At 46.3% G+C, this 24,484-nt stretch overlaps 2 protein-coding genes across 2 annotated transcripts in view; one reads left to right on the plus strand and one right to left on the minus strand.

Moving 5' to 3' along the window:
* The window catches only part of CNNM1 (cyclin and CBS domain divalent metal cation transport mediator 1), a 79,114-nt gene extending 72,183 nt beyond the window's left edge, over positions 1-6,931 (plus strand). The window contains exons 9-12 of the mRNA XM_046652829.1: positions 1,197-1,380; positions 1,532-1,681; positions 3,368-3,469; positions 4,507-6,931. Of these exons, the coding sequence (XP_046508785.1) occupies positions 1,197-1,380; positions 1,532-1,681; positions 3,368-3,469; positions 4,507-4,586 (516 nt within the window). The 3' untranslated portion in view covers positions 4,587-6,931. The remainder of the gene's footprint in view (positions 1-1,196; positions 1,381-1,531; positions 1,682-3,367; positions 3,470-4,506) is intronic.
* A 2,664-nt stretch (positions 6,932-9,595) lies between these two features.
* GOT1 (glutamic-oxaloacetic transaminase 1) overlaps positions 9,596-24,484 on the minus strand; it is a 30,257-nt gene continuing 15,368 nt past the window's right edge. Inside the window, exons 3-9 of the mRNA XM_046653769.1 lie at positions 17,945-18,068; positions 16,897-17,009; positions 16,563-16,667; positions 14,598-14,748; positions 14,349-14,514; positions 13,460-13,602; positions 9,596-10,394 (exon numbers count right to left, since the gene is read on the minus strand). Of these exons, the coding sequence (XP_046509725.1) occupies positions 10,255-10,394; positions 13,460-13,602; positions 14,349-14,514; positions 14,598-14,748; positions 16,563-16,667; positions 16,897-17,009; positions 17,945-18,068 (942 nt within the window). The 3' untranslated portion in view covers positions 9,596-10,254. The remainder of the gene's footprint in view (positions 10,395-13,459; positions 13,603-14,348; positions 14,515-14,597; positions 14,749-16,562; positions 16,668-16,896; positions 17,010-17,944; positions 18,069-24,484) is intronic.

The raw sequence follows: 24,484 nt of genomic DNA on the forward strand, positions 1-24,484 counted from the left end.
AACCAGGGAAAGGAGGGCCTGGAGAGCAGGTGCTGAGAAGTCAGCAGTTGACAAGGGACCACTGTTGAAGGAGCCCTTGCCAGATATTAAGCCAACTTCAAGCCCCTTGTGTTCCAATGTGTAAATCTTAACCATCCCCTCTCCTGTTTCCAGCCAGACATAGTTACTGTTCCAACGTGTAATAACAGTCCTGCCCCTAAAGGAAAGAGAAGGCAAAATGCGCGCAGTGTGTAGTTGTGACAGTTCTCCAGCTAAATACAATGCAGAAGGGTGCGAACACTTTAGGGGACCGAGGACTGGGAAGGGTGCCGTGCCATGAGCATTTTCATTTTCTCCCAGTGCCATTCATTGATTAACAGTATCACATTCCTATACTGGGAGGTGCAAAAACTGGCCTCTTTTCACTGGAAACAAGCATTCACAGCACCAGTCTGCAACATACACCCAGAGAACAGGGATGACAGAGAAACCTTCTTCCCACTTTCCAGAAAAGACATTTGATCGTATTTTTCCTGCTTGGAATTATAGAAGTTCCCTTCTAATCTGGCTGAGCCTAACTCTCCAGATGCCTTCACTTGCCCGTGAGGTTTGACACATCAGGAAAGTCATTAATATGATTCCTACGAGACATGTGGGAGACACCTCTGCTGTAGACTTTTCCCACAGAGGAGCATGATTCCACATCTGGTGATGGGCCAAGTCCAAATTAGAAATGCCCCTGCTCTTGAGCCTCAGCCTCCAGCTTCCTGACTGTAAGACTTGGGGCAGCAGAGCTTCCCTTACCAGAGTCCCCACTGACTGATCCCGTAGGAGAGGGCCCTTGGCAATAATATAGTGTATGCTTTAAACTTCTCCATGGGCAACCACTCTAACAGAAGATGCCCTCCATCCTCTCCAGGGTCTCAGGAGAAGAAGGCTTGGCTTCTCCAGGTGTACTGGAGGAGTCCAGAGCCAATAAAAATGAACAGTGGGAACTCTGGTGGCAAATAAGCAAAGGGTCCCCTCATTGTCCCTCAGCCACTGGGCTGGTACAGCTTGGGTAAGGCCCCCAGTTCATGGATCCTAGGCCACAGAGGCCAGGAGTTTCTAAGCACCCTGGTGGGGCTACTTCTGAGGTCATGAAGGCTGGCCACATCCAGAAAGGGCTCTGCCCAGCTCCTCCTGAGTTTCCGCCCTTCTCTGCCTCTTCCTTCCAGATCACACGGCAGCAATACCAGAACGCGCTCACCGCCTGCCACATGGACAGCTCACCCCAGTCCCCTGACATGGAGGCTTTCACTGATGGAGACTCCACCAAGGCCCCCACAACCCGGGGCACACCCCAGACTCCCAAGGATGACCCTGCCATCACCCTGCTGAACAACAGAAACAGCCTGCTGTGTAAGTCAGTCAGGCAGATGGGCTGGGTTACTATGGGGTGAGGATGGCTCTGCCTTCCTCCTCAACGAGGCCCAGAGCTGCAATCTTGTGCTTCACGGAGCCCCAGGTCTTCTTTAAAGCAGAGGGGTGACATGCTTGCTGTCCTCCTCAGGCAGCCGCCCCGATGGGCTGAGAAGCCCCGGTGAGGTCGTTTACCTGAGGATGGAGGAGATGGCCTTCACCCAGGAGGAAATGACGGACTTCGAGGAGCACAGTACACAGCAACTCTCACTGTCTCCTGCAGCTGTTCCCACCAGGGCAGGTGAGGGAGGGAACCTGGGCCGGCAGGAGCAAGAGGGGTCACCACCACCAGGCGCTGGGATGACCCAGGGCGAGCGGGTGAGGGGAGCCTGGGCCCCAGCCCCTGTGTAAAATTTCCACCTCCTTACACCGCCAGGGAAGGAAACTAACACTTACTGAGCGCCTGCCATGCGTCAGGCCAATCTTAATCCATTCTCCCAGGAAAGCTGTGTGTACAGCAGTGATAGGAGCTGTATTTCCTCCTGGATTCAGACCCTGGCTCCTTCATTTAGGAGCTTTGCAATTTTTGGCAAGTTGCTTTAACTTAGGATTCAGTTTCCTTGTCTTCAGAGATAAGTTTTCTTATGTGATAGATATAAATCATGGCGGCCAGCTCATAAAGTAGCTTTGAGTATAGATGAGATAACATATATAGAGGGCACACCACGGTGCTTGGGACCATGCTCTCTAAATATTAGATAGCTATTATTATACCTACTTTACAGATTCAGAAACTGAAATCAGCCATCACTTACTGGCAGAGCTGTTCCTTTCCTTTGGGCCCCAGAGACCGGCAGTAACTGTAGGACTTATCCTGAGGTCTGAGATCGTATCACCTCCCTCTGAGACACTGAACGTTCTGTCTTGACGGTGATGTTGCCCCGAGCTCCCCGTGTCCCACCAGTCCTGGGATCCTTCTGTGCTTGCCTCACTCAGATATACTTCCCCAGTCATTCAGAAGCCCCCTCCACCCACCCCCCAGGCCAGCAAGTACCCCACCCGACCTTTCAGACCTGCCCTAGTCCGTAGTCTGAGACCCCTCAAGTCCAAAGCAATGACCTGATGAGTGCTCATAGATTTTTGAAGTCAGCGAGACAGCATATTTGAACTTGTGGCTAACTCAGAAAATCTGGAACACACAGAATCACCGTTGCAGGACCTGGATTTAGAACTGATGTTCTTTTTCTCCTGCACAGACTGAATTTAGTGGCTAAAGCGTGTAGCAGGAAATTGTATAAAGGAAGAAGAATGGAGGAGACGGGCTTGTCTTTGGGGATCATCTAGTCTATCCTCCTTGTATGACACATGAGGACCCTGAGGCCTGGAGAAGGGAAATGACTTGCCCGAGGCCATACACTGCATTAGAAGTGGGCGAGGCCTCGTGGCTTTGGGTGCAGAGCAGTTTCAAGTACACCACTTTGCATCCCTGGTTAGGTTCTTATTGCATTTGCAGTAAGGGCCTGAGCCACTTCCCAGTTCTGAGAGTCTGTGGCTCTCTGAATCCCCACTGGGTTTGGTGGGAGAAGATAAAGGCATGTGTTTGTTATTAAACTTGGTGATTTTCCAAGGCCTGTGCAGGTAGAGGAAGGAGCCATCCCCACCTGTCCTCAGATGTGCTCTTTGTCTAGCAGAGATGCTGAGTGGAGAATGTCTTGTTCTCTTCTTCTCTTTCTTGCCAAACAGTGTTCGGATACTGGATTCCCACTCCTGTTCTCTGTCTCCTTGTTCCTTTTGTGGCACTAAAATGCCTCTTGCTAACTAATTAGAGCCAGTGCCTTCCTGGGCATCCCTCCCTACGGCCACCACTGCCTTGGCTCTTGGTTTGAACTTTGACCTGCTGAGGAACATCTCCCAGAATCACTCCACCTAGATCCCTGGGTGTGTAGGTTGGAAAGACTCGAGTTCTGTCTTCTTTCCTTTCTCTCAGCATCAGATAGTGAATGTTGTAATATCAACCTGGACACAGAGACCAGCCCCTGCAGTAGCGACTTTGAGGAAACTGTGGGCAAGAAGCTGCTGAGAACCTTGAGTGAGTAGCTTTTCACCCAAACAAAAGCCGCCCACCAGCTGGCTAATAGAAACGTCATGTTAGGTTATTACTCCTGGAGGAGGAACTGCTGACTCCTTTTGCGAACCCTAATGAGGTACAATTGTGGAAATCCATAATACGGCTTGGGCCAGTACCGCACCCTTGATGGGTTTGGGGATCTGTCCCATTCAGTTGGTGATTTGGACAAGAGCCTGCCATCCGTGGCCATGGGCCAAATCCTGACCTCCCTCCCTGGCCTGTTCTTGTAAATAAAGACTTATTGGATCATAGGCCCATTTGTTATCTGTGGCCACAATGACAGAGTTGAGTAGTTGCACCAGGGACCAAATGGCCTGCAAAACCTATAATATTTACCATCTGGACCTTTAAAGAAAGAATATGTGTCCAGGAGACTCAATACAAAAGGAAAGCAATATCCTCTATGGAAGGAAGTCAATGGCAAGAGAACAGGGTGGAAAATATTTCCTCCTAAAAACAACAGAGCTGGGAGCAGAGTGCCCTCCCATCCTTGAGGATAATTATGTAATTACCCCCACCTGCCCCAGTGCAGAAGGGAAATTACTTCGAGCTAGAGAATGAAGGTCCCGAGAATGAAGGTCCCGGGGAGTGACTCCCAGCTACACCCACCACCCCTGGCTGATGGGACCTGAAAGGCTGTGAGAGTCCTCTTTCAGTGTCTGGCAGTCATTTGGCCCGGGGCCTCTAGGGGATGGGGAGAGCATGATCCTGAGGCATTGCATGGGCTTTATTCAGTCCTCTCCAGGAAATCGCCCTTCCATTGGCATTAGGCTGGGTTTGTGGCTTTTTGGGGATGTCATCTCAGTGGAAAGTGCAGCCTAATCCTTCAAGATGTAAATATGCTATTAGCACCAGGATACAATGCAGATTACTTCCTGCCAAACTGTTAAGGGCTTTGTCTCCATTTCTGCTCCTATTATGAAAAGAGCTTGGACCACCAAGAGAGTATGAATGTCCTCCTGGTCTTACAATTGATCCTTACAAACTGTGTTTTTCAGGTGGTCGAAAAAGGAAGAGGTCATCAGATGGAGAGCGAGCCTCTGAGGAGAACTCCAACTTAACGCCTCTGATCACATGATGGGGCAGACTGCATTTGCTGGGTGTGTGAGATTGCAGAGCTTTGGGGGAGAACCCACCCTCCCATCATCTGCTCCCCCCCAAAGCCTCCCACAGGTGACAGAGCGTTCTGCTTTCCTTACCACCTCTTCACCCCTAGCTGTCAGTTTGGCAGATTTTCCCTCATTGCCTCCAGTTTGACTCAGAGCCTTGCTGTGGCCGTAATGGAAGGAGGTGCCTGCAATGGAACATGCTAGAAATGGTCTTGTCCACAGCACAGTCTGGAACTGGAGAAGAAATACCCCAAGCTGACAGTGCCACTCTGGGACCCCTGTTGCCCTTTGTTGTTTGGGATCCCCTGATGCCATATTTCATGCTTAGCTTAATACAGAAGGTGCCACTGGCAGACAGGGACATAGGAGGCTGGAGTAGCAGGTGTGAAGGTTAATTTCAGGAGATGCACCAAGAATTCCTCCAGAACTTTAGAACAGAGGGACTCAGCTATGTTGGCATGTGAAGTTACAGTACAGAAAACTGTCAGTGACCAGTTTCCTGTTAGATAAGGGTTTCAGCAGCCTGGGAAGTGTGTCTCAGCTGGAATGGAAAGAATGTGAAATGGAACCTCAAGTCACTGTTTTTCCCAGGGACACATCTGTTTTGGCTCCCAATCAGCAGTCATCAATCCATCAATAAATCTGCTCTGGAAGAGGAGGAGCAGGGAGCAGAGAGACCCAATTGGGAGCCAGAGATGGAACTTCAGAGATGGAACTTCAGGTTTTAAGATCAAATCAAAGCAAAAAGAAAAATAATTATATGGAAAAATTCTAAGCTGTTAAAGTGAGTTTAGCCATGACAAACCAAAGAGTGCCCAGGTCAGCCAAGAAGGATGCAAGCTCTCGTGGGACTTCAGTGTGCATCCCACAGGAACATTGAAGAATCACTCTTCTTTTTCATCCATTCCTCTCACCCCCACCCTTACTCCACCCCAGCAGGTCAGCTAAGTGTACTTTATGCCGAGAACTTACTAGATCTCTGGGTTTTCACCTGGATGTTGGGGTAGATGCAATTCCAAGCGTAACCACCAGGTGGCAGAATGACTGCATATACCTACTTAATAAATCGTTCTGATGAGGAACCACACACCCAGACTTTGGGAAAATGTGGAAGTAAGTGAAGGTTGTCCTTGGGACATCTGTCTCCCTTTCTGACCTGTCTCCCACCCCTTGGGTCCCTTCAGTCAGGGATCCAGTGATCCAGCGCCACCTGCTGAATCTCCAAACCATTCCCAAACTTTTCCATCCAGGTTTACCACCCCTTTCCTCTAAAACCATTACTTCCATCTCTCCACACCCTTTCAATCAATAATCACATGAAGAGGTGGGAGATTGATAATTCCTCTGGGTTATTTGCATCTCAAAAGAAAATGCTTACCCACAGGAACCTTTAACTCAGGGGTTCTTAACTTGGGGTCCATCACCCCAGAGGGTCCATTGTTGGACTTCAGAGGGTCTATGAAAGCCCTAGCACTGTCCGAATTTAGTATATGTGTTCTTACGCGTGTTTTCCAGAAGCCTACAGCTTTCATAAAATTCTCACAGATCTCAGACCCACCAAGGGTTAAAAGCCACTATTTTAACTAGTGGAACTTTCAGCCCAAAGTTTCTGCAATGCAGAGTGAATAGTGGGCAGTTTGAGACAGATTTTTAGTTATAAGTGGTCTTCTCAAGTGTCCGTCACCTCAATGGGGAAAGCTGGCACCCACCAAGCCGTGGAAGTCCTCAGAAATTCTTGGCACGCCCTAGAGTACTGTACAACTTGGACCCCACATAACGCGGCCCCTGCTTCCCCGCCAAACCAGAGCAGGTATTGCAGACAGGAGGGCCACAGCACGTGGAAGTAAAGACTTTTCAGCTGGAGATGGCTTTTCCAATAATGTATTATCGGCTTCATACCGCTTGCCTGGTTCTGCCTGAGGCTCAGCAGTGCATGACTTCTCGTAAATAACTCCGCAGCCACCACCCACCCCCAAACCTACTCTTGCCTGGTAGGAATAGGCAAAGTGTCAGACACCCTTGGTGCTGGTTGCCTCAGACCCAAACCAGTGAACGGTGAGTTTCCAGCAAGAACTGCCATCATGCAGTCTTGCCCTGCTGGCCACTGGCCCAAGGGAGCCTGCCTGGCTAGTCTTCCCTACCCCTTAGGCCACAGGGCTCGGGCCACTGCTGCTGCAGTACACCCCTCCCTTTGCAAAGTCCCCTAAGGAGCCTGTCACCACTCCTCTCCTTATTCCTCGCCGCCTCCCCTCCCAAGGTTTTCTTCAGGTTAAAAAAAAGTTTAAAAAAAAAAGAGGATTTTAAAATAAAGCATTTATGAAGGCTCAATAAATTGTAAATAATTTTTAAATAAAACGAAAATGCCTTTCCTGGAATGTGGCTGTTTTCCTTGCCCCTGGAATCTGAGAGTTCTGAAGTGGCTTAATTTGAGATGCAGGTTGGGTGGTGCACACCTATAATTACCTCACCTGAGGCCCACCTGCCTGAAGAGGCACACCTCTCAGGGCCAGGTGAGAGGCTGCTGTTAAGGTCACAGGAAAACACTCAGGCTCTACTTTGGGCAGCCAGATGGGTAAGATTTTGCAGGAGCGAATGGTGGAAATGGAAAGTAAAACCCAAATGAGAAGCCGGAGTGTGAATGCAGATAAGGAAGAAGCCCTAAGATGATAATGAGAAGGGCAGGCACTTGTTGAACGCAAAGTGATATGCGAGGCATGGGCTGGGCACCTTCAAGGTCGAGGGGGCCAGACCCAGGCAAGCACCCGAGACAATGTGCTGGTCACGCCAAGTAGCTTCTGCAGACCATTTGGAGAGGAGCCGAAGTGACACAACTCCAGCAGTTTCCAACCAAAGGCTGGGAAAGGAACAGGGAGTGGGCCAGGCTCATTGGTCAGTCTTAAACCAATGCAGGAGGGAGGGAACAGCTAGACAGGTGGGAAGGTGTGTTTGGGCATTTAACGTCTTTGTGGAAGTCTGGAATCTGACACCTACTACAAATTTCTGAAACCTGAACACAGGGCGATTAGTGGCCTGTGCCAGAACGACTTAAGATTCTTCCCAGGAGTCTCCATAGCTCTTAACTTCATTAATAATAATAATAAATGATAACTACTTTGCTGAGGGCTTTATGCGCTAAATCTTGTGCAAAGTATACATTAGCTCATTTGTTTCTCAACACCACCCTGTGAAGGTGGCATTACAGTCTGTCCCTGTTTTACAGTCTGCACAACAGCTCAGTGAGGTGACTTGCTCAAGGTTCCACAGCCAGGAAGTGGTGGAGCTGGAAGGTGTGAGTGCCCCCTGGTGAGCAGGCAAAATGTGAACCCATCCTACTGGCTGACAGTCACAGTGCAGACCTGCGTGCTAGGGGCCCTGAGGAGTCCTTCAGTGAAGAAACCATCGGAACTCAGGACGCCCAGCTTGTCCCAGGCTTACACAGAGCCCTTTCTTCATGTGAGCACACGTAGGACCCTGGAACACACTGGAGGGAACACTGACCAAAATATATATAGAAACAGAATGAAGAGCCCAAAGTCACAGTGGGATTGGCACATTTTTAAAATGCTGAAACATTTTAGCACTTTGGTTTAAAGAAGTGCTTTTAACTGTTTTTCATCAGTGCCCCCCCACAAAGAGAAAAATTGCATTTAAATTCTCCCTAGCAAGAGAAATTAAATACCAAGAAACAAGATTTTGTCAAATAGGATTGCGCTTTGGAGGGCCACAAACCATTTTAATACTCAGAGCTTTTTTGCCCCCAAGAACCAGTTTTTGCCCCCTTGGAGGTACTGTCACCCTCTTGAGAATTCATGGTTTAAAGCTATGCTTCGGGAGAATGAGAGATGGCCAGAAGGGAGAATTGTTCGCCTCCTATTTGCCCGTCTTCCCTGACTCACGACAAGCATTTTTAAATAGGAAGGGGAGCAAATACCGATAGAAAGGAAGGTAATGAAGAGATGAGTGCAGGATCATCCAGTCCCTTTAAGTCTGTTCACATGTGCCAGGTGCAATCACACACTTGCACAGTATCCTCTGATGGACTGCGGGGGATCCAGCCGGATGGTGAAGGATCTGGAAACCATATGCTGTGTGGAAACACTGAAGAATGGGGAGAGGGAGGAGTTTCATGTGGAGGAGCGAAAACAAGGAAGAACTGCTACTTGCAAATGTTTGAAAGGTCATCAGTTAGAAGAGCCAGTAGACTTGGTGTCTGTGGGTTTAAAGGGAGGGAGGAGGGGACCAGGGAGTGGGACAGATGGAGATCGCACTCCGGATCAGGGTAAAAGATCTTCACAATTAAAGGGCTCTATCGTGAGAATGGGATGCTTCACCATTGAAAGAATCCATCTGCCTGCCCCCAGCCCAGCTGAAAGTGACAAGTCAGGGACAATACAGGAGAGAGTATTGCACTGGGGGAGAGAGGCTGGAGTCGATGACTTCTAAGACCCAATCACCCTCGAGACTGTAGGATTTTATAACAACTCAAAGGCATCCTAGAAAGGGGCAGATCCTGTTAAAATAACAAGAATTCTCTTTCAATATTCTAAAACTCCAAGTAGCCCTCTTGTTGTAAGACAACTCAACCCCACCAAATTCTACAAAACTATCATTTGGAGAGAGTCCCTTGGACTCTGTGGAAAATGTGATCTATGTTGAAGTGGCTCTAACTGTTTCAACAGGGTAGGAGGTACTCCAGCTGCAATGGGCGGGGCTGGTGTCCTAGCATCACCCCGAGTGATGTCAACCCTTCTACAATCCATGAAGTCCAGTTTCCAAAGTGATATAAGAAGACAGCTGGCCTCTGAAGGACAAGCCCATAAAACTGACATAGAGTTGTGGTACCGCCAGTTCACTAAAGAGAGGCATACCACAAGAATACACTGTAGTTTCTTCTTTAGCATCTAGTAAATCCCTCCATAGCATTCACTTTAAACCATGGGTACAACCCATCAGTGGATCACAAAATCAGTTCCATGGGTCTCAATCAGCACTTTTATTTTTTTGAGAAATAGAACACAATAGAACGGACTAGAAAATATCAGAATGCACTACACATCACAAGGGTAAATACTGTTTTGTGAAACTTTTGTTTCAGTTAAATATGTGTGTGTGTGAGATATTTAAATATATATCTTACCTCGGTCACCATAAAGACCTAAAGCTTAGGGCTAGGGACACAGCCATGCAGAAAGAGCAGGGAAGACAGACGCTCTGGGTCGACATGATGAGTTTTAATGACACAGCCAACACCCACAGTCACACGTGGCTCTTCAGACAACTCGATCTTTGGGACTAGACTTTGCACAGAGTGAAGCAACACGAAGCAGCACATGAGCGACACGGCAACACTCCTGCTTCTAGTGAGGGGGCAAGATATCTATGTCTCATGATCAAAGTACCCTTTTCTTCTTAAATAAATATCTTAATTTGCTCTGGTTTCCAAAAGGGGTCTAATCCCAGGCCCCTATTTCTTTTCAAGGGAGGTTCTCTTCACACAGGGCCAGTTTAAACGGAGGCAGAGCAGTCTTTGCCATCCTTCAAGTCTCTAATCTGTGATATACACAAGGAGGTTTGTACAGGCAGGGAACACACGTGACAGAGAACCGCTTTGGTGGCGCTGGTTTGGGTGATGTTTCCTCACTGGAATTTGGTGACTGCTTCATGGATGGAAGTGGCCACATAATCTAGATTTTTGGTGGTCAAGCCACACATGTTGATCCGACCACTTGGCAGCAGATAGATGTGCTTTTCATTGACCAGATATTCAACTTGCTTGGCTGTTGAAAACCAAAAGAGATACAATCAGAGTAGTAGGAATCTTTTAAGCAATGAAGATTCAGAGATTCCATGACAATCAGAATTTTCCCTCTCCCACTAAGGCAGAAAGCTATTTTAACCAGTTGACGCATAGGGAAATTGGCTCAATAGATTCTGGAAACTTATTAGCTAACTTTCTAATTCCCAGAAAGCTTAATATGGCTCCTCCTGATGGGAATTTTAACCTGGGACTACCTCCCAACCAAACCTTGCAGATTACATTCACCAGGAAACCCTGCTAATTAAAACCACCCTCAGACGTAAGAACATCCCCTTGATATGAACAACTAGTTATGAAGTGCTTCCTTTATCTCTTCCTTAACCTGTATTTGCTTATCCCTGAGCACCTAGCAGCAACCTCCCTTTGACATTTCGTTTTCACAGTACACCGTATAAGGCCCCGTGCATGAGAGGTGCTGGATAAATTCTGTGTGCGTGAACCAGCGGGCTGAAAAACTGCAAAGGCCTCTGATCTGGCACTTCTCAGCTTTCTCATTCAAAGAAATGCAGGAGGGCTTTCCCATGGGTTTGCAGGAATGCTCAGGTATGAAATAGGAAGGGACTGCCTGGACCTCCTTTATGGCACAATCTTTAGAGCCATGGCAAAATTTTAGCTGATTTTTGCCTAAGTAATCAGCACCCTTAAGGCATCATCAATTTGAGGGAATGGGATAATAATAACTGAATGTTTGTGTCCCTCCAAAATTCATGTTGAAACTCTAACCCCAACCTGATGGTATTTGGAGGTGGGGCCTTTGGTAGGTAAGTAGGTTTGGATGAGGTCATGAGGGTGGAGCCCCCATGATAGGACTATTGTCCTTATAAGAGGAGACCAGAGAGCTTTCTCTTTCTCTCCACCTGCCCCCAACCCACCATGTGAGGACACAGAAGACATCCATCTGCAAGTCAGGAAGAGGGCCCCCACCAGAACCTGACCATGCTGGCACCCTGATCTCCGACTTCCCACCTCCAGAGCTGTGAGAAATAAATCTCTATTGTTTAAGCCCCCAGTCTATGGTATTTTGTTATGGCAGCCCAAGCTAAGATGGTAATAAAAATCGTAATAATCAGAGGAGCAAATACTATGTGCCAGGCAGTGTTCTAAGCACTTTATATTAACTCAGTTCATCTTAATAATATTATCCCCATTTTATAGATGGTGCAGACGGAAGTTAAATGATCTTCCCAATGTCACACCGTGAGTGGTGAAGCTGGGATTTTAAGGCAGACAGTGTAACTCAAGGGTCTGAGCTCAGCCAGGACACTATGTGGCCTCGGTATGGAAGTGGAAACCTGGCACAGCTCAGTGCTATCCCGGCCCCTCCAAACAAACCGCCCTTCGGAAGTACCCTGGACCACTCTAACTGTGCGAATTAGTCACCCAAGGAGATAAAGCCTAACCTCGCACACCAACAACAGAGCCACAGGGACGCCACTGTTTGTAAAGCCCATGCCCCAGAGGCAGATGTTGTGGTTACAGGGCTCCCACCTGTGTTTTTAAATAAAAATGAAACTTCTCTACTTTTGCAGGACAGGGGAGCGTCACGGTTGAGAAGCCAGTAAAAGTTATGGACTCTTTGCCTAGAAAAAGGCCAATATACACATACACAATTTTTAAAATATGAGCTTCACACACCTCCTAAAGTACATCCACGGACTATAGGTTGAAAGCCCCCATTCTGATGAATAAAACATAAAGGAAGCACCGTATGTAACATGAGAATTGAAGAAACTAGGTGGTGGGTATAAGGGGTTCACCATACAATTCCGCCAACCTTTCTGTATGTTTAAAACTTCTCCTTCCTAGGTTAAAACTTTAAAATCTGGGGAGGAAAAAAACCCCATGTTTTTAAAAAGGGTAAATGGTGCTAAGTGCTAAAAATATAACTTTTGTGTTATAAGCACAGGTCTATTCTCACCATTTTCCAATTCATAAAAAAATTAATTTCCTACTCTGGAGAGTGGGACAAGATGGATATTTTATGGGGAGACATCCCCATCTTGTGAGCTTTTAGAATATTACTACTAAACACCATTTCCACTACACTTAATATTTTAAGACTTATATACGGATGATTTTACTTATTCCAGTGAACTAACTGCCCATTCCAGGGTCGTGAGGACACCTATGGCTAACTGGGCTATCCCCTTTACTTTCCTGGGCAGCCTCATTTTACCCCAAAGTATTCCAAGGGGTCTACAATATGCAAACTCTATCACCTTTCTTGTTTATATGTATTTCCCTTGGCTTTTTCGGAGCCCGTTTCAAAGAGGCACTCTGATGGTTTACAGTACGGCACTCTGTGACTTCCTACCAAGCCAGGCACAACACATCTGTCCCAAGAACCACCCGGACACAAGCTCCACACGCAGGCAAGTGGCCACATCTGCACCACGTGACTGGCGGTTTGGCCGGTAAGTGCTATTATTTACTAAACGAATGAATCCTCTGTCATCAGAAGGGACAGTCACTGATGTCTCCTACTGACAGCTGACCAAGATTGTGCATGGGGGTCCACTAGACGTTCAATCAGCTTTTAATTCCAACTACCAATCTAAGTTCTTATTTCTGAAATGGAGAGATAACTTTGTAAGCTTTTTCAGGGCAATGCCTGGAGACTAGGAAAGATCTGTTAAGCAAGAAGGTCCCTGAATAATCATATATAATATTTATACTTAGGATTAAGGAAAAGCCAAAAGGTACCTGAGCATTTATGAGAGCCCTTTCATAAATCAAGGCTCCAAGCTACAAATCCTGTTACTTCCCAGCTGGCTCTGAGCTACTTCCTAGCCCAGAAAAATGAAAATATCTTACTTACGAGTCAGCAGGGCAGACCACAGCAATGCTCTTCTGAGACCCAAGGGTTCATAGGCGGGTGGGACACACTGAGAAAACCTAACTTGTTCTGGTCTAAAGCCATGGCTGACCAATCAGGCAAGAGCTAATGGAGCTGAGCCCAAGAACACTGACAAGAGCAGAGCTGTGTCCAACAGTGTCCAGCATTCAAGGTGGGGGGCCACTTACGGTTCAACCCAGTGAAGCTGAACATTCCGATTTGCTCAGTGATGTGGTTCCAGGTTCCAGGGGTCTTGAGGGCTTCTAATCGTGCCCTGAGTTCAGATCTCATGGACAGAATCCGGTCAGCCATTGTCTTCACATTACCTGTCCTGAGTGGACAGCAATATCAACACCAATCCAGATGGGAGAGATGGTACACGAAAACATGTTGGTCTAAAAACTGTAATTTAATCGACAAACTGAAAATGGGATCGTGATCTCCCTATGATGATATGTGGATGCCTGGACAGGTTGATAAGCAGACCAGAGAGACAGACTTACCCGGCAGAAGGAAAGGACGATATTTACTGATGGAAGTTTAGTGCTAGTCTTGGGTATACTGGCTGTAATACTACTTATGATTTAACTCAGACTTCACCTAGGTGCTGACAGGCTTCACCTAGGCAGGATAATATATTTCATCAGGACTAATTAAATAGAGATTGCAGATTTAGCTACTATAAAAAATTACTCTGTTTCAAAATAAGGTAAAATCCATGTAAATTAGATAAGAATGAAGAGCTCCCAAATTGTCACACTAACTTGAAGCTGGATATTCTATTCTATACGGAATTTCTTCCTGTGTTTCCCAGCTTTAGGTGGAGGAAGCCTGGGTAGTGGGAGAGCGGGGGAAACTCCCACTCATAGGGGACCTCCTCAATGTTGTGTCCCCGTGTTGTGACACGCACATGTGAGTAGGTGCCAGTCCGATCTTACAGAAATATGTGAGACACAAAGAGGTCAAAGTTATTTTGTCCTGCCTTTGCCAAAATAAAAGGAAGAGACAGTTAAGTGGAATAGGACAATTGCTGTTCTACATTCCCAGCCCTCGCCCAGCAGGCTTTGAGCCCCTTACCATTCCTTAAAGAGCCCAGGGTCAGAGAGGGTAAAGGCGACGATTCGCGCTCCCTGAGCAGGGGGATTGGACCAAGTAATTCGCACAATCTTCTCCATCTGGGAAAGGACCCGCAGGATACTATCAGGTTCTTTTGCAACCACGGTCAGATTCCCCACTCTCTCATCTAAAGAGAGGGACAAGAATCAGCCTTGGGAGCCCTGATGGGGGGCGGGTCGGGGCGGAGCTGTAACTCAGAAGAGCACTCACTGTAGAGCCCGAAGTTCTTGGAGAAGGACTGCGCACAGAAGAGCTCAAATCCTTCCGACACGAAATAGCGAACAGCCCAGGCGTCTCTGTTTAGGTCTCCAGATGCGAAGCCCTGATAGGCTGAGTCAAAGAAGGGGAACAGAAACCGGCGCTGCAAGGAAGGAAAGAGAGTCAGGGCAGGAAATCCTTCCAGAACCAACTTCAGACACCGGCCTTCCATTCCCAACTGGTGCCTGGAAGGAATTTCTAACACTGTCTATTTCTCCTATTTCCCTTCTTTCTGCATCCAACCACTACTTTACATCTGTTTCTCTGTTCAGCTAAAAACCAAGCAACAAATCTAACAATTTCAGTTAACCTTATTTTTTTAACAATATTGTCCTAAAGTATCAAAATGCCACTTTGCAAACAAGGCTAATTTTTGAGGCATGGATGTAGCGTCCTATGTCAGTGGATTCTTTCCCATGAACTCCTGGTGTGATAAGCTTAGTCAAGTGCTGGCACATCCCCAAGGCCTCCTCACAACCTCAGGGTTAGTCTTCGGGGTACTCAACATGAAGGAAACAGCCTGGTCTCTATTCTTATCACTCTGATGTTCTCAAAGAGTGCCCCACACTGAACTTCCTCCCCCGCTGGGTTTGCTCTCTGTGTGGGCACCACTTCTTTACTCCCAACTGTCCAAACCTGAGGCCAGGGTGCATCCTCCACTCCTACCTCTGCAGCTCATCCCTCATGGCCAATCACACTCCAAGGCCCATCACTCCTGTCTCCTGAGAGCTCTGGAATCCTTGCACATCGGCCACGGCCACCCACCTCCTTCCGGTCACCATCAACTCCTCCCTGGCTTATGGCAAGTGCCTCCTAACTGCTCTCCAGCCTGTTTAATCTTGCCTCCCTCTCATCCATCCCCTGCCACGTGGCCAGGATGACCCGAAGACAACGTACATCCCATCACGTCACTCCATGACGTCAAAGAATTCAGTGGCTCCCCACTGCTCTCAGAATAAAGCTCAATACCTCAGCACAGGATCCGGCCCAGTTTGCCTCTCTAGCCCCATCACTCACACTCACTCCCTTGGAACCCACACCATACCAACAATTACTTTCACTTCCTTAAATGGGCCATGACCTCTGCCTTGGACTTGTGACCATATCCTTCCCTCTGCAGAGAACATTCTTTCCCCGTTGGCCCCCCACCTATCCTCATCCTTCAAGTCTCAACATGGAAACCACTTCTTCCATGAAGGCTTCTTCTGCCACTACCACCCCTCCCAACACACATACACTCCCCAAAGTCTGGCTCTGTGCCTCCATAAAACGCCATCCACACAGCTGTCTCTCAGCACTTGGCTATCTCCCCTGGCAGGATGTATGGCCTTTGAGGGCAAGGACCATCTCTGCTTGGTTCACTATTGTATCTCCACAGTGCCTGGCGATGACAGTTTCTCAGTCAGCATTCTCTAAACACATTAATGAAGAATATATATGCTTTGAGCTAGAAATTCCAATCTAGAAAGTTATTCCAAAGAAATAATTAAAAAAGCAGTTTTATTACGTAATTGTTCATAAAATCAAGAAACCTGAGATCTAAATGTCCATCAATTGATTTAATTAATCTACTGTGACATATCCATGCATGGAAAACAATGCTACAAAACATTTAATGACATGAAAGGAGTTCAAACAAAAGATAAAGTATGTTACAAAATAGCACAAAATTATCCCATCTTTGTAAAATATACATACGTATAACTGCACTTAAAAAGAAAAAAAAAGGCTTGACATTCTGTACACTGAAATATTAACAATGGCCTTCCTTGGGTAATAAGATTTACAGTTAATATTTATTTTCTTCTTTGGGCTCATCTCCATTTTCCAAATTCTTCAGTAAACAGGTATTGCTTTTGAATACATTAAATATTAATACACACCATTTTTTAAGAGATGCTCTGAAAAGGCAGTTACCTTCATGACGGAGGCAATCTCCTTCCACTGCTCTGGAGTTGGGTCGGTCCCAGTTGGGTTGTGTGCACAGGCATGGAGGACAATGATGGAGAACTCAGGAGCATTCTGAGGAGACAGAAGCTATGTCAGCTCTGACACTAGTAGGAATATGGGGTGACAGAGTCAGTGACACACTGGTCAAGGGGCAGCATATTCCCTCCTCATGTGCTATTTCAAAAACCACCATCTGGTCTGGGTAGGATGTCTCAAACTCTCGAATCAACTGATCTACAGACTTTTCCCTGCTCCTCCTGACACCACAGAATTCTGTTCACTTTGTCATTTAATCACCCACCTCTAGATCATTCAGGAAACCCTGGAGGTCAAGTCCTCTCTTCGTTGCGTCCCAATAGTGATACGACCGAATGTCCTTAAATCCAGCACCAGAAAACACGCCATTATGATTCTCTGCAAGCAAAGGGGCAAAAGGTTAAAAACTTTTACAAACACAAGGAGGCATAATTGGAAAGGACACAAGCCAGCTTCCAGGGACCTCACAGGCTCCATGTCTAGCGGGTGACGTCGAGGAACAGGGTTAAGATTTAGAAGAACAGGGGCTGGCCCCATGGCAGAGTGGTTAAGTTCGTGCGCTCCGCTGCAGGCGGCCCAGTGTTTCGTTGGTTCGAATCCTGGGCGCGGACACGGCACTGCTCGTCAAACCACGCTGAGGCAGCGTCCCACATGCCACAACTAGAAGGACCCACAACGAAGAATATACAACTATGTACTGGGGGGCTTTGGGGAGAAAAATGAAAAAAATAAAATCTTTGGGGCTGGCCCCGTGGCCGAGTGGTTAAGTTTGCGCGCTCCACTGCAGGCGGCCCAGTGTTTCGTTGATTTGAATCCTGGGCACGGACACGGCACTGCTCATCAAACCACGCTGAGGCGGCATCCCACATGCCACAACTAGAAGGACCCACAACGAAGAATATACAACTATGTACCGGGGGGCTTTGGGGAGAAAAAGGAAAAAAAATAAAATCTTTAAAAAAAAAAAAAGATTTAGAAGAATGATTATAACCAAGAACAAGTTCAACCAGTTGGAGCCATGCTAAACTTACATCCTACTAAAGTGGGACTTCCTCCCTCTACTTTTTAGGCCTCCTCAAGGAAGTTTCAACATATACTAAAATACAAGTCTTTCAAGAGTCTTGGGAAAAAGCATTCCTAATCTGAACTTAAGCATCAGGTTATTCATATACTGTCAAAACCACTGCTCAAGCCATTCCCAAACGTCAGTTGATCCAGGGCTGGGTTACATTTTCTGTGTAAGCAGTGAGAGTCATGAGGACAATTCTCCCTGGTTTCTCTGTTTCTCATCTCGCCACAGCTAAAGAACTCACCCCAGGTTGGTGAGGATACATAGACGGGTGTGTTCTTGTTGTTTGTTCCATTGTACCATCGTGCTAAGAACTCGGCTCCGATTCGAAGGGCACCTGTTCCCCCTAAAGATTGCACACCTCCTACCTGAAAGAGAAGAAGCAAGGTCACTGGTTGATAGTGGGGAGGTCAGATAATATTAGGAAAAATACGGTAACGAAGAGCGCTTACTTTGTGCCTGCTCTGTGCTAAGCCCTTTAAAGGTCTGATCGCATCAAAACCTCACAGCTACAGGAAGAAGATGCTATTATTTGCCCATGTTTACAAATGAGGAAACTGAGACTAAGACAAGTGAAGTGACTTGCTCAAAGTTACCAGCTACAGAGCAGTAGGGCCAGGTCTTCAACCCAGGAAGTCTAGAAGTCTGACTCTCGGGGGAGCTTCCCTTCTGAACACAGAGGTAGAGGACGTATCTAGGCCACATTTAGAGTGTGCCCTGGAAGGCAAACCCATTCCTTTGGCACCCATCTCAAGATCAAAAGTGCCCTCCAGCAGAGGCTGGCCCAGTGCATAGTGGTGAAGTTCACATGCTCTACTTCAGTGGCCGCGGGTTTGCAGGTTCAGATCAGGGGTGCAGACCTATATACTGCTTGTCAAGTCATGGCATGGCAGCGTCCCACATACAAGGAGGAAGATTGGCACAGATGTCAGCTCAGGGCCAATCTTCCTCACCAAAAAAAAAAAAAAAAAAAACTGCCCTCCAGCAGAAGTCAGTAAAATAATGTTTCTAGCTTGCCATCAACATCAATCCACAATACTCCTTCTCATGGCTATAAGGCAGGCTTATTAATCCTTAGAAACATGTTCCAGCAAAACAAAGGTGACACATGCATAATACTTTCCTCTCTTTAAGCTTCCTCTCATCTTAAAATGACCTCACATGAACAATAATGAAAGTCTTACGTTTGACCATTTACAAAATACCCTCACACATATTCTTATTTGAGGCTCACACAACCCCACAAAGTAACTTCTAGATCTCCAATTTGCACAGGAGGAAACTGATTTAGAGAAGTGGTTTGCCAAAGGATACACAGCTGGAGAGCGGCAGAGCTGGCACAAATCCAGGCCTTCTCACTAGTCGAGATCTAGTCGCCATGCCCTGCTGACCCTGTTCCATGTATCTTTCACAACTCTAATTCGGTTTTAGCATGACTCCTTCAGTAGAGAAATATAATACATTACATGTTGCCTAACATGTCTAAAGGATTAAGGAGAAAGAAAGAAAAAGATCACATGAGAAAGTCTATCTAAGTAAGAAGAAGGGCACACACCAATCTAACAACGGTGGCAACATCTGAGGAGGCCTAGGATGTGGGAATAGTGGTCACAGGGACTTGGCCTAATCTATAGGTTGTTTTTGAAAAATAAGGAAAACGTATTCATGTATTATTTGTATTTTAAAATAATTTTTAAAGTAAATTTAGATGTCTGAGATTTGCTGTAAAATAATCCAACTTGGGCAGGGAGACGGAGGGTTTTGGGACTGACCAAATACAGACCATTGTGGAAGCTAGGTGATGGACGTCGGGGTTTGTTCATTACACTGTTTTATCTATTTTTGTATATATTTGAAATTTTTCACAATAAAAAGGTAAAAAAAAAAATCTTCCTAGATAAAGAAGAAAAGCTTCCAAAATCTTTTTAAAAAAATTAACATAATACTGATGCCAAAAGATGACAAAGGAAAAAAGAAAAAAGGCAGAGACCAAGCTGTTTCATGAACACTGATACTAACTCCCCAGACGAACACCAACGCACTGCAGGAATCCAACAGTACATTAAGACACACGCCCGTGATCAAGGGAGTCATCCCACGAACGCATGATTATTAAGAAATATATTACAAAAATTTGTCAGGCTGCTAGACAGCGATAACCCAAATGATCATCGTAACAGATGAAGAAAGTACAGCCATGCTTGATGTAAGTGCTCAGTAAAACAGGAAACAATGGATAATTCCTGAAAAAAAAATTCATTCAACCATGATGAATAAGTCAGCTTCATGAGGAACAATGAACCATTAGCAGAAATCCTCTTTAAGTCCAAAACGAGGCAATGATATCAGTTATCACCATTATTGTTCCCCACTGTTCTATTTGTGCTCAGAGGTCTGAGCATCTGTGAAAAGAATACCATCTGGAACGTGAAACAGAAGCAAAGTTGACATTCAAGGAAAAGAGGAACTGAGCACAGCTGTATGCTGCAGAGAGAAGCGAAGGCAGTGAGCTGGGGTGAGCGTGGTCGGCACACATCCGATTGGCCCACTGATGTCTCTGCTCTTCACAGTGATACCGCTGAGCATCAGTCCCTTCCCATTACTGTAAAGGCTTTGCCCCCACACTGGGATCTACCTGGATTCTTCATGCAAATCGCTACCAAGGTGATGTAACCCAAACGTGCACATATTTTCCACGGATTTGTCATCAGTTAAGTTGAATGTCAACTTTATACATTATTTCACATTTCAAACACATAACACAATTCTGGAAGGTTAATACTTCCTATACAAATGAGCAAGGTTTCCCTTGAACACAGTTTGAAGGCATCATGGAATCGTGAGAGGTGCACACGGACATCAGTGAAAATACTCCCAGGCATAATTTTTTTATTTCCTGTGCTCAACTTGTAACTCCAATCTTTCCCTCCCACTCCAGAAAGCAAATTCATTACTTAAAGGAAGTCAGAAAGTCAGCAGACTAGATTGAAAATGTATTTGGAAGAGATAAACCCACTTCACTAACATTAATCTTTGACATTCGTGACACCTGAAATATTAAATTCTCAAGAAATTGTCACTCCCTAAAAATATATTGAACACTGGATAGTTTCAGTGAAACACAAACTGCTCTAAACTATATCAGTAATTAACAGAAACCAATTTTTAGCAAATCAATAATGTAGCAAGGGGTCATTCTGTGAATTGATTTTTGGCAAATCGCTCTAGAGACCAAGAAAGTCCTGTATTTGGGGTGAAGGGAGACCACACTATCAAAGGCAATCAGTACAGACTTCTCAAGGAGTCAGGCAACTGGACCTGGGGGGCTGGAGAGGGGTATGTAGAACAAGGGAAACCCATTAAGACTCAGTGTGAAGCGATGCCAATAATCTGTACTCCTGACTTAGCCACACCACCTGAAGAAATCCCTGCTGGACTCCAGAAAATTTGTCTCAGATCACAAGATGCCGAAGTTATGACTTGACCGCGAGGAGCAGGAGAGCTGACTAGGAGCTGCTTGTAGCCGAGGCCAGGATGCAGTGAAGTTCTGGGCGCCCCTAGCAATTCACATGGTATCTGGCAAATGCTTCTAAGTAAACATCGGCTGAACTAGATGAAGAAAAAGACTGTTGAAAAGATGAGAGCCACAGCGAAAGCCCCCAGTCTCCCAGAGGCAATGGACAAAGTGAGGAACTGGGATGTCACCCAATGGCCCACCAGCCCTCCTACCTACAGTGGCTCAGTAATTTTAGAAGCTGAAATATTACCATGCAGGAGACGAAAATGCGACATTTGGTCTGGATCCTAAGGTCTCAAATTCGAGAAGCAATAAGAGACCGTGACAATCTAGAATATACGTCTCCTCAAAATGACTGATGGACCTGATAACGTTAAACCTTGAGACGACAATTCTAAGGGAAGACATGACTACTGCTCTGGTTCATTCATTCTTTTATTCACGCCTCATGTCCTTCAAGTTTTGGCTCAAACGTCATTTCTATTTCCACCATGACCACTCTAGTCAAAACTGTATCCACCCTCACTCCCACCCTCAGCCCTCTTCACATGCTTTCCCCTGCTCTATTTTTATAGCATTTATCATCTTTTAATATACTATGTCATGTTCTTATTTATTATGCTTATAGTCAGTTTCCTTCCACAAAACTCTAAGCCAGGGCAGAGGATCTGGGGTGTTTGGGTCACCACTGTGCTCCAACAACCAGGACAGCACCTGCCCCTAGTGGTGAGCACTCATCTGTTGACTGACTGAATGAGTGAATTCAAACATCTGAGCATCTCTGAGGGGCCAGGCTAGGAGCTAAATGCTGAAGATTTGTGGATAAAGAAGGAAGCCATCATCCCTGCCCTGGGGAAGTTATGAGCTTGTGAGGAGACAGACTTATAAAATTATCCATTATAGTAGGAACTCTTATGCCCAAGCTGTGAACAAAGTCCTGTGATGACTCAGAGGACTCGAACAACTCGCTCTGCCTGAGAGCAAAGGATTCCACAGGGAAGCAACCCTTGACTGGGCCTTGAAGGATGTGGAGGTGGGGACGGGTGAGTCAGAGAAGTGAAGGGGCACATTCCAAGCAGAGGGAACAGCTGAGGCAAAGGCTCTAAGCCATGACAGGGCCTGGTGGGTCTAGAAAACAGCAGGCTCTCAGAATGGCAGGACCCCAGTGGGGACGGGGACGGAGGGGGGGCAGGGGGGAGGCTAATGCAAGGACAGGATGAAGGCTAGCTACAAAATAGGCTGCATGACGATTTACAAGTCTGGATTCTACCCTGTAGATAATGGAGAAGCTACTGTGTGTCGGGGGAAGAGGGGAAAGGGAGCAGGTGACATGATTAGTTTTCTTTTTTAGCCCAGGAAGATCATTCTAGCTGCAATGTACAGAATGTACTAGAGGGGCTGGCCCCGTGGCTGAGTGGTTAAGTTCGCGCACTCCACTGCAGGCGGCCCAGTGTTTCGTTGGTTCGAATCCTGGGCGCGGACATGGCACTGCTCATCAAACCACACTGAGGCAGCGTCCCACATGCCACAACTAGAAGGACCCACAACGAAGAATATACAACTATGTACTGGGGGGCTTTGGGGAGAAAAAGGAAAAAAAATAAAATCTTTAAAAAAAAAAAAAGAATGTACTAGAATGAGGAAGAGACCAGAGGCAAGAGAGTATTAAAAGATTCCAAAAGAGATGACGGCAGGCTGAACTAAGACGGTAACCTGGGGATGGTGAAGACATTCAAGAAAAGGGGAAAGGCTCCGAGCTCAGAATCAACTGGTACCTTGGGTGATGTAGATGCCAAGAGAGTCTCTCCTAACCCAGTCCAAAAAAAAAGGTCTTCAAATATTTATAGACTGCCATTTACATTTGTTCTGTTATCAAAAACACAAAACAGGACGAACTAGAAGAGGGAGGACTATGTTCCACAAGCAACAGCCCCAAGTCGTACAGGACTCAGTGATCAAAAGGGGAACACTGCGCAGAGGAACAAGCATTTGCCCAACACAGTTAATAAGAACTGCAGTCTTAGAAGCAGCAGCTCCCCGACATGGAATCTATTTTTATTTGCCAACAACAGAATTCCAACTAATTTATCAACAGCGTCTCAGAAGATAGCCCCTAGGTGCCAAAGTTCTCCACTTTCAAACCTCATCAAGACTCTCTTCTCCCTCTGTAGAAACACTGGATTTCCAGAGCAACTTCCCAATGCCACTTACAATCTCTAAACTCTACCATCTCTACCAGTATTCCTTAGGTTCCTTGAGGCAAGTCAGGCACATCTCTCACACCAATCCAGATAAAACCCTAATTAAGTTAATTACTTGCCTAATCACTGGCCTGAGTCCCAAGACCTTCACCCAGAGCCTCCCTGCTTCCTGATACACATAAGAACATGCCCATGTGCAACCTTCGTATCACCACGCATTCTGCTGATCAGGGCATCTGGGGAACAGCATGCGGAATAAATCTGATGACTCCACAATGTGGTCCCTTCCCTTCCACACCTGAAGGCCTGCACTATAACACTGACCCAGGGGAGCGATAAAGCCAGCTGGTTTGAATTGCACAACCCTTAACTGGACTATTGCAAAAACCCGAGCTCTTCCCTGTCCTATTCGTCCAGCCAGGTTTATCCTCCGTAAACACCACTTTTATGGGGCAACTCCTCTGCTCAAACCTTCAGGTGATCTCCCCTGCCCCGGCTGCCAAAATCAGCCTTCCTGATTGATCCAACATGTTCCCAGCTCTAATCAGGCAACTCTCTACAACCTAGACCTGCTTATCTCCTACCTCTGCTCCTGGACTCCTAATATTCCAAATACCTCTCCTTTTTCCTTCCTGTGTACTTTGTGGTTCTCCTCCCGAGCTGTACTTTGGAATCACCTAAGGAACTTTTAAAAATATGCCCACGGAGGGAAGGGAACTGGGGGAAAAGGGAATGAAAGCACAGGAAAGGGTGGTACCCTCCAAGACTCTAGCTGAACTGGTCTGGCATGGGGTTCAGCCATAAGTATGTTTTTGGTTTTTTTATTTTTTTTATTTTTTTTATTGAGTTAATGATAGGTTACAATCTTGTGAAATTTCAGTTGTACATTAATGTTTGTCATTCGTGTTGTAGGTGCACCACTTCACCCTTTGTGCCCACCCCCCACCCCTTTCCCCTGGTATCCACTAAACTGTTCTTAGTCCATAATTTTAAATTCCTCATATGAGTGGAGTCATACACAGATTATCCTTCTCTAGCTGGCTTATTTCACTCAACATAATTCCCT

Source organism: Equus quagga, chromosome 2 (assembly GCF_021613505.1).
Source record: "Equus quagga isolate Etosha38 chromosome 2, UCLA_HA_Equagga_1.0, whole genome shotgun sequence".
In the NCBI taxonomy this organism is placed as follows: Eukaryota; Metazoa; Chordata; class Mammalia; order Perissodactyla; family Equidae; genus Equus; species Equus quagga.